We start from the raw sequence: 17540 nt of genomic DNA on the forward strand, positions 1-17540 counted from the left end.
CTGGGGGTTCTAAGAGCTGTTGGGTGCCAGGAAATGGGGGCAGAGACCAAACCTAAGTTTCTTTTTTTTTTTTTTTTTTTTTAAGACGGAGTCTCACACTGTCACCCAGGCTGGAGTGCAATGGCGCAATCTTGGCTCACTACAACCACCACCTCCCGAGTTCACGCGATTCTCCTGCCTCAGCCTCCTGAGTAGCTGGGATTACAGGTGCACACCGCCACATCCAGCTAACTTTTGTATTTTTAGTAGAGACAGGGTTTCACTATGTTGGCCACACTGGTCTCGAACTCCCGACCTCATGATCGGCCCACCTCAGCCTCCCAAAGTGTTGGGATTACAGGTGTGAGCCACCATGCCTGGCCTGTTTATTCCAGAACTTAATATCTCTAAACTTCCATTTCTTCACCTGTGAGATGGGGATCAGTAAAGCGTTTGCTTCATAGGATTAGGAAAGAATGGACTAATGAGATAACGTATGTCAATAAGGACTTTGTATAGTACCAGGGACATTATTAATGAGCTCCATAAATGTCAGTGGGTGCCAGCATCGTCATCATCATCATTATTACTCCTGCTACCATGGCTGCTTTGCATTCATGTTCTGTATTCGAAGGCAGAGCCAGACCTTCTAGCCCAGGCAAGTGCCTGCCCAAGAACCTCGGGTTTGCCTGCTTTGGCCTCAGCTTCAATCTTGCCTCCTGGGATGCACTAAACACCTTCCACCAAGACGTGTGCCAAGGTGCACTTAAGCCTTTGCGAACTTCAAAGACCCTGTCACTTTCCTACTTCCACAAGGGCAATACAGAAAAAGAAAAAAAAAAAAAAAAAGAATAGCTTTCACTGCTTTTAATAGCTTCCATATGCATTTAAAGCTGCGAGTCATTATGCCCTAATAGAACTCAGAGGGCATAAACTGTCTCTCCATTCTCCACTGAAGACGGCGGAGGCGGGGAATTCCAGGCGCCCCCGGGGAGGGAAGTTGCTGCAGGCAGAGGACTCGCCTCTCCAGGACACTGCAGAAGGCAGGAAATGTTTGCTTAGGCTCCAGGTCACTCAGAGTGGAGCTGAGGGGGCCCCAGTGACCTTTCACCCTTGACACCTGAGACCTGATGCCTGAGAGTGGGGAGTGGGGGTGGGTCTGGCCTATTTGGGGGCAATCCTGGATTCTTAACCTATGAAAAAGGCTTACACAGTGAGCCATTCCAGGGGAGAGAAAAGAACATGAGCTGCTTGTTTAAAGGTGGTGGAAGACACAACAGAACACACCCTAGCAACAGGCTCCTACAACACGGCATCTCAACAGAAGGGACAGAAGAATGTGTTAAAGCAGTCGGCAGCAGCAGGGCCATAGGGAGGCACCCAGGGAGCATCCAGAGAAAGGGGCTTCTCTCTGCTATTTGCAGACTACCATAAAAGGAGAGAAAAGGACTCCTTAAGCACACAATCGGGGACCCTCCTGAGTGAGTCACCCCAAGAAAAGGCACTCCCAGTTACCTCAAAAGGTGGAGCCACTTTGCAAGACTTGTTTCTCCAGTTATTCCCGTTCCTAGAAAATGATGGGGTGCCTCCGACTCTGGCTTCAGGGTTTCCCAAGAGGTCAGCCACACACACATCTCAGGTAAGGGTGGGCCCTGCCCAGAGGCAGGACTGTGGTGCCCATGAGCACAGAAAGCTCTGGAAGGCAGGGCACAGACAGCTCTGCCTGCTTCAGCAAGACAATGACAAACGTGTCAAAGGCACACTATTTAGAGTCCAGAATATTATGCGACCGGCCACTTCCTGGCCACATGGGCTTTATCAAGCCATTCAAGTCATTTAGCTTCTTATCTGGTGCAAGACTACATCAATATGCTAACAGAAGGGTTCCTTCTACTACAGGGCAAAGGTGGCACACAGAGAGTGACAGCCAGGTCATGTTAGAGATGAAAAATAGGAAGAACAGGGGGAGTGAGAAGAGAGAAGAACATCCCAGACTGTGCCATTTCCTTTGTATTCCAAGCACGCAGGGTTCGCCCTTCTAGAGAAGGCAGCGCTAGCGTTCACCTGGATGCTGACTGCATTCCTCGGTCAGCTGGTCAGAATTCACCATAGTACATACAGTACATGCCAGCTCAGTCACATAAGACACACACTCCCCCATCTCAAAATACTTACAGCCTGGGAGAATAAGAAAAACCAAGTTATGTGATACTGAGTCCTGGGCATTCCTCAAAATGGCTGAAAGAAATTCTTTTTTTTTTTTTTTTTCTTTGAGATGTAGTCTTGCTGTCACCCAGGCTGGAGCACAATGGCACAATCTCAGCTCACTGCAACCTCTGCTTCCCAGGTTCAAGCGATTCTCCTGCTTCAGCCTCCTGAGTAGCTGGGATTACAGGCACCCGCCACTGTGCCCAGCTAATATTTTTTTTTTGAGACGGAGTCTCACTCTGTCGCCCAGGTTAGAGCGCAGTGGCGCAATTTCAGCTCACTGCAAGCTCCACATCCCGGGTTCATGCCATTCTCCTGCCTCAGCCTCCCCAGTAGCTGGGACTACAGGCGCCCACCACCATGCCCGGCTAGTTTTTCATATTTTTAGTAGAGGTGGGGATTCACCATGTTAGCCGGGATGGTCTCGATCTCCTGGCCTCATGATCCAACCGCCTCGGCCTCCCAAAGTGCTGGGATTACAGGCGTGAGCCACCGTGCCTGGCCAATAGTTCGTTTTTCTATGTAGACAGTCTTATCAACTGCAAATGACAATATATTATCTTCTTCTTTTTTTTATTTTTTATTTTTTTAATTTTTGAGATGGAGTCTTACTCTGTTGCCAGGCTGGAGTGTTGTGGCACGATCTTGGCTCCCTGCACCTCCGACTCCCTGATTCAAACAATTCTCCTGCCTCAGCCTCCCAAGTAGCTGGGAATACAGGCATGCACCACCACGCTCGGCTAATTTTTTTTGTATTTATTAGAGACGGGGTTTCACTATGTTGGCCAGGATGGTCTCAATCTCCTGACCTCGTGTTCTGCCCACCTCGGCCTACCAAAGTGCTGGAATCGCAGGCATGAGCCACCATGCCCACTCAAAAATTTGTAATATTTGTCATATTTACCTTTTGGGAGAGAGGGGTCAACAATATAAAAGTAAGTTGCAGACATTATCATACCTTAGCTTTCACCATCTCAGAGGGCTGGATTCTAAATAAATGATGCCTTCATGGCTTTCTTTTCCAGTAGTTCTCTGAACTATGTGAATACTTATTATTATTATTATTATTATTATTATTATTATTTGAGACAGAGTCTCACTCTGTCTCTCAGGCTGGAGTGCAGTGGCGCGATCTCAGCTCACTGCAAGCTCTGCCTCCCGGGTTCATGCCATTCTCCTGCCTCAGCCTCCCGAGTAGCTGGGACTACAGGCACCTGCCACCATGCCCGGCTAATTTTTTGTATTTTTAGTAGAGACGGGGTTTCACCGTGTTAGCCAGGATGGTCTCGATCTCCTGGCCTCGTGATCCACCTGCCTCAGCCTCCCAGAGTGCTGGGATTATAAGTGTGAGCCACCGTGTCCGGCCTAATTTTTGTATTTTTTCAGTAGAGACAAGGTTTCACCATGTTAGTCAGGCTGGTCTCGAACTCCTGACCTCAGGCGATCCACCTGCCTCGGCCTCCAAAAGTGCTGGGATTACAGGTGTGAGCCTCTGCTCCCAGCCCAAGTAATTCCTTTCCCAAGTGGCCACATACACATATCATCCACCTTTCGGCTGCCAGCAAACAGGCTGTGAGTGATGCCAGTTAACTGCTCCCCAAATGAGCATGGATACTTTTGGCTCTAGATACTTGGCTCCTGCTCACCATGGAGACTGTGTCCGCAGTCAGCATCCAGCCCTGAACTTTCTGGGACTGATGCAGAGGTTCGGTGTCATGGCCTGGCATTAATGCTCTCCAAAGATCTAGGACAAGGCTCAGCTCAGGTCTTCCTGCTTTAGGAACCTGCCCTGACCTCACTCCCAGGGTTGGCTCCAAAGGTACAGTAACTGCACTGTGCCAGCCTCTTGGTACCCCGTGGAGTTAGGGTGTGTATCTTGGCTTCCTGATTAGAGTCCAAGCTCCTGGAGGCGAGACAGTGCAGCCCAGCACTTAGCAATAGGAAGCACTTAGTAACATTTGATATGGTTGAGGAACACGAAAGAACCATACCTGCTTCATGGATCAGAACAAACAGGAAAGGCAGTCATAGAAGGAGTCCAGATTTCCCATACACACACACACACACACACACACACACACACACACTCACACACACACGATCTCATTTCCACATAGCAAGCCTGAGATTCAGAGAAGGTGAGAAGACTTGGCAGCCAGCAGGCAAGACCAGCTGCTTTTAAAACCAAAGGGGCGGCTGGGCACGGTGGCTCACGCCTGTAATCCCAGCACTTTGGGAGGCAGAGGTGGGCGGAACACCAGGTCAGGAGATCGAGACCGTCCTGGCTAACACAGTGAAACCCCGTCTCTACTAAATATACAAAAAATTAGTCAGGCGTGGTGGCGGGCTCCTGTAGTCCCAGTTACTGGGGAGGCTGAGGCAGGAGAATAGCATGAACCCGGGAGGCAGAGCTTGCAGTGAGCAGAGATCATGCCACTGCACTCCAGCCTGGGCGACAGAGCAAGACTCCGTCTCAAAAAAAAAAAAAAAAAAAAAAAAAAAGCCAAAGGGGCCTGGAGATGCTGGGCTGGGTCAAAGGGAAGTGCTGAGGTCCCCGTGAAAAACAGCTGGGCTCTGGAAGCTCAACAGGAGAGAAAAGACAATCAAAGAACACCCACTTCTCAAAGCACACAGTGTCTGCCCACCAATGTGGCTAGAAACCATAGGAACTTCAGAAAGGGCTCACTTGGTTAACTGAGAAATGAGTCGTCCTGTGGACCCTAAGCAGGATCTCAGCCACTTTGTGTCTTCATGGCTGACCCTGCTGTTTGCAGTTTGCTATACACAGGATGACTGCCTGAGTAATTAGCCCTTCACACGACCCAAAGTGACCTTCAGCGAGTAACTCCAGCAGGCCTGGGCTAGCTGAAAGGACTATTGGGCTTCCGGAGCCTTAGTTATGTCTGATGACTTTCAAAATCACCCTGGTGGAGGCTTTAGCCTCATCAACGTACTGTGTCTTCTAGGCTGGTCTCCTGGGCTCCTTGCAAGAAAACTTTTGGCTTCTAAGATTTGGACAAGCCACCTAGAGTGTGGCTACACTTACAGAGTAAACTTGCTCTCCGAGCTGAAAACAAGGACACAGGATGGGAAGGACAAAAACTCTTTTAAGCAGACCAGAAAGCAGAGGGGTCTGGTGAATGGGGCTTTAGCACTGTACCTAAAGCCATGTTGCTTCTCAGCCCCAAACTGCCCTGAAGCCCATTCCTCAGTTGTCCTCATTTTACCTTATACGTTTATCTCCTAGGATGTCTGAATTCAGAGTTCTGTGTGTGCTCTACACAACTCCTCCTGCTGGGAATTGCAATTACCCCATGTCTCTGTAATACATTAGGTGCCCTATATTTAAAATTTACATTGTATCTCTGTTGGTACAGGCATAGAACATTTCTTCAAGGAAACAAGAAAGTGTAGACAGTATTAGTCTTTGAGGAGAAAAGGGAGGTTTGGTGATCTGGGATGGACTGGGGACCCTCCTTTCCTAGTAAATTCGATTGCACTGTTTGGTGGAGATTGCTATTATTATTATTATTTTTTGAGACAGAGTCTCCCTCTGTCACCAGGCTGCAGTGCAGTGGCCTGACACTGGCTCACTGCAACCTCTGCCTCCCGGGTTCAAGTGATTCTCCTACGTCAGCCTCCCTAGTAGCTGGGACTACAGACGTGTGCCACCATGCCCAGCTAATTTTTTGTATTTTTAGTAAAGACGGAGTTTCACTGTGTTAGCCAGGATGGTCTCGATCTCCTGACCTTGTGATCCGCCCTCCTCGGCCTCCCAAAGTGCTGGGATTACAGGCGTGAGCCACCACACCCAGCTGGTGGAGATTATTGTTTAACATCTTCATGCATCACTTTTCCAGTTAAAAATAATAAAATTCTTGTATATGTGTGGCAGGTTTTGGTGCAAAAAAAAGAGTATAATGTTGTGATTTTTGTGTCCTTTCTTCGTGTCTCTCCAGTAGGATGGCTTTCCAGAGGCTTCCATTCCTCACTCTGTGACCTAGTCGACTATGAGCTTGGACAAGTGTGGTGGAGATAATGAGGATATGAGATAACTTCACAGTTATTTGAAGATTGGGTGAGAAAATCCACAAAAAGCATTTAGCACATGGCAATACTCAGTGAAGGCTGTTTTCCTCAACTCTATGGAGCTTTGTCCTTTGATCTACCTGTCCTCCAGATGGGACACTCCCTACCCTGGAAACACTGGAAACAATTTGGCAAGTGGCTTCCCGGGCCGGAAACGGTGACTCATTGGCATCTGGAATACAGAGGTTTCCAGAACAATCCCACTAGCACCAGCTAAAATCGATGTCTAGGGATTGGCAGAGAGGAGGGGCCCTGGCAAGTAGACCCCCTTTCCCAGAAACCTCTTTCCTTTGATGCCAGGGAACATTTGCCAAGAAATGGCCATAGGTCTGCCATCTGCACGCAGTGTCAACAGGGAACTTCCTTGATGATGAACGTAAGAAATGTGGGACAAACGTCAACTACACTTCCCGACTGAAAACTAAAAGTGTTCGCTGAAAGTCAAAGTAGAAGAAAAAAAGCATATAAAGTGCCAAACCAATTTCCAGGAACTTCTCCAGGATCTAGCTTTAGGGCAAAGAAAAACGAGTTGTTCTAGAAACAGTTTCCTTATCTGATGGAAATAAAAACGACAGGCTATGAGCACGATGTTTCTTAGTCTCTCCTGATACCTCCATCTGGTGAGGAACTTTTATTTTCCCTCAGCCACCTGTGACATTATATCTGGACCTAAGTTTCAAATTCTCTGCTATCTTAGCGCTTTTCAAGCTCTTAGATTTCCTGTTATCTCCAGAGGGGTCCGTTCTACTGCTCTCTTGTTTGGGGTAAAGAGAAAAAGAGAAACTAGGAGAAAGAGTTGTTCTTTTCTCTTGAATTTCTGCCAAGGTTTTATTTCATTAATTGACAATGGATGTGCCATGCAGATCCAGCCAGAGGGACATATCACCGTCCTAAGCCCCACAACTTCCGCGCCCTCCACCCAAACACACATCACCAAAAGCTGTATAAGGCACAGCAGGAAACCAGCAAGCAGGAGGAGACAGCGACACAGACAGAGATCGCACAGAGACAGTGGGACAGAGATGGGGACAGAGCAACCTACTCCACAGTTTCCAAAACCAAGTGCAATGTATATTTACACTGACCCAGCAGGCAGACGCTGAGACTAACGTCTGTTTCAGGTATGCTCAGCGCATAGTAGTGGTGTCAGTGGACCCAGCAGCTGCAGCCAGCCAGGCATACCATCCCCCACCACCCTCTCCCAAATGGATGAATGGACCCCAAGCACTCACCCCCTTATCCCTGCGGGCTGCATCCAGGGAGACTATGGTGTGGCCACTGTGCTCCTGGCAACATTCCTGGCAGATGCACTGCTGATCAGGGCAGCAGAAGGCAGACAGTGGGCTGTGGTGGGCAGGGCAGTACCGCCAGTTGTGGTCCTTCACTGGCTCGGTCAGCAGGTGGCTTTGCAGTTTCATGTTCACCTGATGTGGCTGCAAGTGCTCTTCACAGTAATTCACCATGCAGGTTAGACAGGACTTCACCGCCTTCACTCTTCTGGTGTCATCAAGGCAGAAGTCACACAGGACCTCCTTCCCCTCACCAGCAGGATCCCCCTGTTCTGCAGAGTCGCTGTCCTGTTCCTCTGTCTCCCTGCCAAGCTTCTCTGAGGAGCCCATGTCCTCTTCTTCCACTGGGCTGGCCGACACAGAGTCTGGGCTGAGAAGGGCTGGGGGCTGAGCAGTGGCCCCGGGCAGTGGCCCTGGAGCCATCAGATCCAATTCAGCCATCTGGGAGGCTCTGCTCCTGGGCTGTCTTTCTTCTGTCCCTTGGCCCAGGATCTGTGCAGCCCAAGTCAGACAAGAGAACCACGCCTAGATGATTGCAGCTGCTGCAAGATTTTAACTGTTTCCTCCCTCCCAGAGGAAGCTCAGTCTCTCATTACTGTGTCCTGGCATTGGATGGCAGCCAGATGTGATGACGACAAGGCAGCTAGATTACTCAGGCTCAGGACAGCCGGCTCAGGCTCAGGCTTCCTCCCCAGGTCCAGCCCTGAAACTTCTTATGTGAATCATCTGTACCCTATAGGCTCTGCTGAAGACCACGTGTCTCTGTGCCTGCTCTGGAAAGGACTGGAGATTCCTGAGCTCTGTTATAAGCCTGTGTGACTTTGTGTGGTCTGACAAGCTATATACTTTTGTTTTCATTTTATTTATTTATTTTTGAGACAGAGTCTGGCTCTGTCGTCCAGTCTGGAGTGCAGGGGCGCGATCTCGGCTCACTGCAAGCTCCGCCTCCCAGGTTCACACCATTTTCCTGCCTGGGCCTCCCGAGTAGCTGGGACTACAGGCACCCGCCACCACACCCGGCTAACTTTTTGTATTTTTAGGAGAGATGGGGTTTCACCGTGTTCGCCAGATGGTCTCGATCTCCTGACCTTGTGATCCACCCGCCTCAGCCTCCCAAAGTGCTGAGATTATAGGCGTGAGTCACCGCGCCCGGCCTATTTATTTATGAGACGGAGTCTCACTCTGTCACCCAGGCTGGAGTGCAGTGGCGTGATCTTGGCTCACTGCAAGCTCTGCTTCCCAGGTTCACACCATTCTCCTGCCTCAGCCTCCCGAGTAGCTGGGACTATAGGCGCCCGCCACCACGCCTGGCTAATTTTTTTGTATTTTTAGTATTTTTAGTAGAGACAGGGTTTCACTGTGTTAGCCAGGATTGTCTGGATCTCCTGAGTAGCTGGGATTATAGCCGCCTGCCACCACACCTGGCTCTTTTTTGTATTATTAGTAGAGACAGTGTTTCTGTGTTGGCCAGGCTGGTCTCAAACCCTTATTCTCAGGTGATCTGCCTGCCTCCGCCTCCCAAAGTGCTTAGATTACAGGTATGAGCCACCGTGCCCAGCCAGGATGCATGCTTCTGATGCTGACCTTTCCACATTATCTTCCTGAACATTCCAGTAATGTCCGTCGAACTCCAGGAGATGAATGTCACGAGAGTACTCAGTGGAGATCAGGAGGGTCAGGGAAGACTTGTCTCCTTCCACAGAATGCTCCATTCAGCCCCTTCAGGTTAATAGCCCTTTTGCCCACTTAACAAAACATTCCTAGACATGTGTTATAGTTGGGACATTTGTTCCCATAAACCTCATGTTGAGATTTGATCCCCAATACTGGAGGTGGGGCCTGGTGGGAGGTGTTTGGGTCATGGGGGTAGATCCCTCATGAATGGCTCGGGGCCATCCCCACAGTGATGAGTGAGTTCTCGTTCTATTAATATTAGCTGCCACGAGATCTGATTGTTAAAAAGAGCCTGGCATCACCCCCTCTCTTGCTTCCTCTCTCTCCATGTGACCTGCCCACTCCAGCTCCCCTACCCTTTCCCCTGAGGATGGAAGCGGCCTGAGGCCCTCACCAGAAGCAGATGCCAGCACCATGCTTCTTGTACAGCCTGGCAAAAAGCCAAAAGATCTCTTTTCTTTATACATTACCCCCACCCCCTCACGTATTCCTTTACAGCAACACAAACACACTAAGACACATGGTGTATGAGTTTGCCAGGGCTTCCATAGCAAAGAACCATACACTGGCTGGCTTCAACAACAGAAATGCATTTCCTCACAGTTCTAGAAGCTGGATCAAGTCATTGGCAGGGCTGCTTTCTTCTGAGGCCTCTCTCCTTGGTTTGCAGGTGGCTTCTCCCGTGTCTTCCATGGTCTTCCCTTTGTACACATCTGTGTCCTCATCTCCTCTTAAGGACACCAGTGAGACTAGATTATGGCCCACCCTCAATTGCCTGTTTAAAGACTTTCTCTCCAAATACAGTCACATCTGAGGTACTAAGGGCAAGGATTTCAACATACACATTTGTAGGAGAAAGAGATGCAATTCAGCCTATAACACATGGTCAGGGCATGAGACTGGAAGCCTCTAGTTCCTTAGAAGAAAGGAGCTGTGAGGCATGACCCCTGGATGGGGATACACAGTGTACCTAGCGTTTGCAAATGGATACGAAGGAATCCAGGATTGTTCCAGGGTACCTGGACCCCAAATTCTGTATCCTAGAGCTTTCTACAGTTTTCCCCGGGATTATTTAATCAGATACATTTGAACTCAAATAGATTTGGAAGGAGAATGGAAGAGAGAGAGATCGGATGGAGGGGGAGGGGTCAGATCCAGCTAGCCCCAGGGATTAGGCATTAGGATGGTTCCAAGATATTATACTCCCTATGGCTCTGCACCTCTGGGGTGAGTTCTACAGGATTTGGATCAAACTAGATAAACACAGGGATGTTTCTTGTCACTGACTAGGACTTTTCAGAAATCCAAGAGACCTAGTGACTACTCAGAGTTGGAAGGCACAGAAGACTTTACAAATTCATTCCAGAGCAGCGCTGTTTATTTTCAACCATGCATAGAATACGCATAAGTAGCTGTTTTTAGCGATGTAATGTTTCCTCACTGTCCCTGTCCTGACTGCCCTCTTCCACTGCTGAAGACCCTCAGGAGAGGTTTCCTGCTTTCTGATCCTGGCCAGGGTCAGAAACATGCATCCTATTCCTAGCTGCCTCAGGTCCAGTTCTATTGGAACAGGAATTAAAATAAATCCAAGAACGTGTAACCAAAAACTCATTGTATGTAAGAAAACCCAATTCCCCTTGAGGAAGAGAAAGAGCTGAAGTCCTTTAAAAATTAACTGCCTGTTTGTCTGTGGCCAGTGAGCCTTATCTCTCCCTTTCCCAGGCATTGTGAAGACCCTGTTTCTCCAGCTGTGCAGCTACAAGGTCACTAGGCAGATAAACTCAAGTTGTAAAACATGTTTTTTCCTTGAAGAGTAAATTATGTACTGCATGTCTTAATTGAATAACTGTCTTTGTTTCTTGCATCTGTAATATGCTTCCCCCTGCACAGATCTCCCCACACCCCACAAAATGCTTAAAAGGTAACCGGACTCTGTTCAGGGCTCAGTCTTTTTGGATGTTAATCTGACTGGGCCAGTGCACCTAAATAATAAATAAGTATCCTCCTCAACCCCTCAGTCTCTCTGATTCCTTAATTATCCCACAGCACTATGAGATGCGGAAAGATGAATGGCTGTCCTGTCATTGAAGTCCTTATATTTTGGGTCCTTCTTAAAAATTGAAAAAAAAAAAAAAAAAAGTAGCTTTTCAGACCACACAAAGTCACACAGGCTTCTATCAGAGTTCTGGAATTTAATTCCATGGTTTTCATGTCTCCAGCCAGGACTGGCTACTCCCAGTCCAGACCATTGTCAGTGTTTTCTCCAGTATTAACGGACAAGTGTGCTTAACTTTTAATCCCCTTTTCAGAGTGACCTGGTACTGGAGGCCAAACTGGTCCACCTGCATGCCACAGGGCCTCCGATCTCTCCGAGAAGGGGGAAGAAAAGGTAGTTGCCCTGCCTGGCCCTTTCTACAGCTTCAGTAGAAATCAGAAGGCATAGAGTCTGCTTGGATTTCCACGTGGCTCACTTCTTCCTCATTCTCTCCCTCCCTATCTCATTCCCACCCTTTCTTCTCTCATGAATTGTTTCGTACCTGCTTCTCTATGGCTAACCCTTTCAGAGCAGTTCATGGGAGTGCTCAGCCCTTCATCAATGCCCCACTGAAGTGCTGAGTTAGCAGACATTCCATAGCTGTGTGGAAAACAGGAAATGGGAATGTGGGCCCTGGCCTGGCCTGCACCAATCATTTGTCCCCTCTTTTTTTTTTTTTGAGACGGAGTATCACTCTGTCGCCCAGGCTGGAGTGCAGTGGCGTGATCTCGGCTCACTGCAAGTTTTGCCTCCCGGGTTCACACTATTCTCCTGCCTCAGCCTCCCGAGTAGCTGAGACTACATGCACCCACCACCATGCCTGGTTAATTTTTTGTATTTTTAGTAGAGACGAGGTTTTACCGTGTTAGCCAGGATGGTCTCAATCTCCTGACCTCGTGATCTGCCGCCTCAGCCTCCCAAAGTGCTGGGATTACAGGTGTGAAACACCACGCCCAGCCTGTGTCCTCTCTTAACCTTAGTTTCCTTGTCCATGAAATGAGTATGTTGTCCTAAGTCAAGGCCGGTAAATCGATTTCTAGTTTGGTTCTCTGAGGAATTTTGTTGTGGCAGGGTCTAAGAGAATGTCCGAGCTCACTGGGAGATGGCATCATGCTCAGGTTGGGATGTCTGGCAGGGGCATGGGATTGGGAGTGGTGGCCCCTCTGGAGGCTGGTCTCCAGCCCTCTGGGACCACAGAATTCACCACAACTTCTAAGTCCCCTATAATGCCAACCCTCGAAGCAGAATACCACTAGGCCCAAGCTCTGATCCTGCTTCCAGGGACTGTGACACATCCCATCAAGCCTCAAATGCCCATGCTCAAACCTCCGGCACCCAAATATTGAGGCTAGAAAGTCACATGATTCTTCTGAACTCAAATTCCCTATTACTTCAAAGGCTCTACAGCCACCACCCCACTTTGCTCCCAAGCAGCCCTGGGGCATCTTGATATTCTGTCTCTCCTTAGATTCTGCTTTGCCTGTTGTCTTAACCAACATTTGAATGTCCCCCAAAGACAATTTCTCCTGCCACCTCTCAACCGTGTAGCTCCTTCTCTCATCTCCTATGCCTAGGTGGGATGGGAGTCCCCCTCAGCCCCCATCACAACATCTAGACCATTGCCCCTCCCCAGCCCCTTTGCAAAACCTGCTCCCCTTATGTGCCCCAAAAGACCACCCCTCCTCTCTTCCTGACTGTCTTCTACAGCCTCTCAGTCATTTCCCTTAGTGGCAGATTTACGCTTCTGGCTCCCAGCCTCTCCCTCTGCCCCAACTCTGTCATTCTCAGAATGTTCTACCTCTGAATGGTTTTTGTTTTTGTTTTTTGTTTGGTTGGTTTTGTTTTTGTTTTTTGAAGCAGGGTCTCAAAACTTTGTCTCCCAGGCTGTAATGTAGTGGTGCAATCACAGCTCACTGCAGCCTCAACCTCCCAGGCTCAAGCAATCCTCCCACCTCAGCCCTCAGCCTCCCAAGTAGCTGGGACTACAAGTCCTCCACCACACTCGGCTAATTTGTAAATTTTTTTTTTAAATTTCATTAATTTGTAAATTTTTAAAATTTTGTGGAGATGGGGTCTCACTATGTTGCCCAGGCGAGTTTCAAACTCCTGAGCTCGTGCAATCCTCCCTTCACAACCTCCCAAAGTGCTGGGATTACAAGTGTGAGCTACTGCATCTAGCTTCTAAATGCTTGCCACCTACCCTATGGTCACCACCCACACCTGGATTTATTTTTATTTTTAATTGTGATAAAATACACATAAATACACCTAACATAAAATACAAATAACATAAAATTTACCATCTTTTTTTTTTTTTTTTTTTGAGATGGAGTCTCGCTCTGTTGCCCAGGCTGGAGTGCAGTGGCCAGATCTCAGCTCAATGCAAGCTCCGCCTCCCGGGTTTACGCCATTCTCCTGCCTCAGCCTCCCAAGTAGCTGGGACCACAGGCGCCCGCCACCTAGCCCGGCTAGTTTTTTGTATTTTTTAGTAGAGACGGGGTTTCATCGGGTTAGCCAGGATGGTCTTGATCTCCTGACCCTGTGATCCGCCCGTCTCGGCCTCCCAAAGTGCTGGGATTACAGGCTTGAGCCACCGCACCCAGCCAAAATTTACCATCTTAACTGTTTTTATTAAAAGACAGGATCTTGTTATGTTGCTCAGACTGGGTTTTTTGTTTGTTTGCCTGTTTTTGAGATAGGGTCTCCCTCTGTCACCCAGGCTAGATCGCAGTGGTGCAATCACAGCTCATGGCAGCCTTGAACTCCTGGGCTCAAGTGATCTTCCCGTCTCAACCTCCCAAGTAGCTGGAATTACAGGTGCACACCACTGTGCCTGGCTCATTATAACCATTTTAAGTGTATGGTTCGGTGGCTTTAAGTACATTCACATTGTTGTGCAGTCATCAGCACTATCTATCTCCACAACTCTTTTCATCTTGCAAAACTGAAACTGTAGCCATTAACCAATAACTCCTCATTCCCTCTCTCCCTCCAGCCTTTGGAAGCTACCATTCTACTTCTGTCTATAATTTTGACTACTGGAGGCACTTCACAGAAGTGAAATCATACAGTGTTTGGCTTTTTGTGACTGGCTTATTTCACTGGGCGTAATGTCCTCCAGGTTCATTCATATCATAGCACATGTCTGAGTTTCCTTCCTCACACCTGGAGTTTGCATTCAACAGAAATCCCAACCTCCAAATTTATGAATTGAGAATCCTCTCTCTGACTTTACCTACAGCTTGCTTAAATGCCCGGTGGAAAAAATGTCTCAGGTTCATCAGGTGTTGACTGGACATCACTGGCTTCCTCTTAACCCCAAGCATTCAGGGGCTAAAATGAAGTCTCTCTTGCATAAAATGAAGTGTCTCTCTTGTCTTCACAAAACAAATGTAACTTCACCTAGATATTCTGTTTTCCTAAACCAAACCTACCACTAGGAATGTGAGGTCAAGGTGTGGTTCGGGATTCCTTTCCGGAATTGAGGGAGGAATCCCCACCCCGAATTCTGATGACTCAAACGCTACCAAGAGATGTGGTAGGCAATTGGTAGTAGGCAGGTAATTATTCAGCTTTCACCCCATTGGGTCTGTGACAAATAATCCCACCAATGGACAAACTCTGAAAGTTATGTCCTCTGAAAGGATATAAGCAATGCCTGCCAACAGGACCCCTCCTGGTTTAGGGGTTTAAGGCCATCACTCTGAGGACTCTAGGTTAACTCAAGGAAGAAGAGTTTTCTTAACCCAAAGACTCTCTCTAGCAGTTTCTGGCTAAAAAAGCCATCCAAGCTTTTTTTTTTTTTTTCTTTTTTTTTGCTAAGCAAAAGCAGCCTTTCATTTGTCTCTTCAGAAATCTCACTGGATTTTTTTCTTCATTTGTACCTCTGCTGAGTCACGCAGAGCTATGACTCACAAACACAGGTAATATTTGTCCACCCGACTTCAAGAAAAATCCGCCCATCAGACTGAGAGAAATAAAAATAATAAACCGATCGTAACCCTGAATTTGATTGATTTATGGGACTGTACTTTATTGAGCTTATGTCCTCCCCCTTTTCTGGAATTAAAGGTCTTATCTTTTCTGAAATAATAGCAATGAGTATAGGACTGGGAATGTCTGGAACAGCGACACCTAAGTCAGTCCTCCAAATTCACTCTGCAATTTTTCTCGTAAAATCTCAAAGTCTGAGAACCACTGAGCTGGAAGTCGCATCACTCCTCCAGAAACCAGCCCAGAATTTTCCTGGCTTACCTGGAGGTGCGGGCCCAGTGAACTTTCTGGTTTGGGGTCACTATCAGCAAACTGGTCTCCAGCCCTGTCTTTCTCCTAAAATAAGATGGCCTCTTGGATCACTTTGGTAATTAATTACCACTAACAAAGGAACAAAATAAAGGTGAGAAGAACAGCGGATTACAGACACTAAGGGCTGTTGCTCCTAGTCTCAGAACATGATTGCTGTGATGACGGCTCCTCCCCAAGAAGGAGGGGCTGTCCCAGGGCACTGCACGTGCCTTCCCTTCACAAAGACAGGAGGACACACCTGTTGGTACAGAAGACGAGACCGCCAGCTCAGTACCTGGCACACAGCCTGAAGGACCCCACTACTGGATGAAGAAAACACCGAAGTCAGCTTCAACTGTGCCCTCAGCGACAGACATCTGCCAGTTAAGGAGGTGCAGCACAGTCATTTCTCCCCTAAGCCTCTGAAGGTCTAGTCCTGGGCAGTTCTAGGGTTCTCTTTTGTCTTCCAGTGGGGTGTGGCTGTGGTGCACAGGCACCACTTTGATCACTTCTCAGACCACCCAAGCTTACGGGGCCAGAATTAGCAGCTGGACCACCTAGAAACCTACTTGGGGGAGTCTGCAATGCCCTGGAAATGGAGAGCTCAAGAATTTGACCACATCTCAAATGACCTTCAGTAAATTCCAGACACAAGGGCGTGACATTTTATGCGGCACATAGCACGTTTGAACGATGCTTTGTTGAACCTCCATATCAACCTCTGTAATAACTGTAACATTGGTATGTAACCCAAATAATCACACAAATCTAACTCTAGTTACCTTTATGGGTTTTGCCTAAAAATGTCAAAACAACCTACACATAATAAATGAAGTAAATCTTTAAAAAATCTGTAACAACAGTTCTCTTGTCCTGGGACAGGAGATGGTTTCCCAGGCCGGCTCCCCTGAGGCCCTGAGCCAATTGTTGTTTCAGCACTGTTGGTTTTCTAGAACTTGGGCAGCTGTCCAGCTCCCAGTCAAAATGGGCACCTCTAATCTTGCTATTTGCTGGGATACCACACATTCCAGGGAGCCGTACTCACCTTCGAAAAGGGCAGACTTATCTCAGGCCAGGTGTGAACGCCTCCAGGGCACTGAGAGAAGCAGCTCAGCAGCTCAGCAGGGCCAATGGCCAGGGCGGGGCAGGCTGGGCTTGCTCGATAGGAGCACACAGGTAGGCAAGCGGACAGACACCTTCAGGTAGCAACAAGTTACAGGGTGGGGGTGAGGGTCCTCTTGCTTTTACTAGTGAGGTGTAGCCCTTCAGTGTTGGAAGGAATCTCAGGAAACCATCCCCTCCACCCTTCACCTTCCCAATATTTACTGAGAGGTTTGTTTTTTCTTTTTTTTAAACAATAAGTAAGGACGGCTGACCTAGATCTCTCAACAAAGGAAGGAAAAAACATTGTTCATTCAAGGGCCAAAAATGTGCCCCTCCCTCGATTGCTGTGGCCAGGGCCAGAGGACGAGCCGGTTTCTTTATAAATAACATAGTCGGCCTCAGCCAAATCCCCTATGGATGGCTTATGTCTCAGCAGCCACTGAAGCTCAATTCTTCATTCCACTTCCCCTGGGACACTCATTTGCTCAAATGGTTTTGATTTCCACCTCCCTGCTGAAAACCAGATGGTTAAACACTCCATATTTCTATACCCTGATTGTCTGTGTGGAGGAAGCCTAATATCTGTATGTGGGTTTCCTGGGATGAGAGGCAGCCCTCCTCCAAGCATGTGCATAAACTCAGGAAGCAAAGAAAGCAGCAAGAATGCTCCAAAGAACACAGAGGGGCCAGGCGCAGTGGCTCACACCTGTAATCCCAGCACTTTGGGAGGCCGAGGTGGGCAGATCACAAGGTCAGGAGATCGAGACCATCCTGGCTAACATGGTGAAACCCCATGTCTACTGAAAATACAAAAAATTAGCCAGGCATGGTGGCGGGCACCTGTAGTCCCAGCTACTCAGGAGGCTGAGGCAGGAGAA

General features: G+C 48.2%; 1 protein-coding gene across 5 annotated transcripts in view; it reads right to left on the reverse strand.

Annotated features, from left to right (window-relative positions):
* The window catches only part of TRIM16 (tripartite motif containing 16), a 56076-nt gene that overhangs the window by 15691 nt on the left and 22845 nt on the right, over nucleotides 1-17540 (reverse strand). Inside the window, exon 1 of one of the 5 annotated variants that reach the window (XM_065532799.2) lies at nucleotides 7509-8092. The exons of the other annotated variants lie outside the window; for them this stretch is intronic. Coding sequence (XP_065388871.1) covers nucleotides 7509-8006 — 498 coding nt within the window. The 5' untranslated portion in view covers nucleotides 8007-8092. Of the gene's footprint in view, nucleotides 1-7508; nucleotides 8093-17540 lie in introns of those variants that run through there. 5 annotated transcript variants of the gene reach the window in all.

This window comes from Macaca fascicularis, chromosome 16, assembly GCF_037993035.2.
Source record: "Macaca fascicularis isolate 582-1 chromosome 16, T2T-MFA8v1.1".
NCBI lineage: Eukaryota > Metazoa > Chordata > Mammalia > Primates > Cercopithecidae > Macaca > Macaca fascicularis.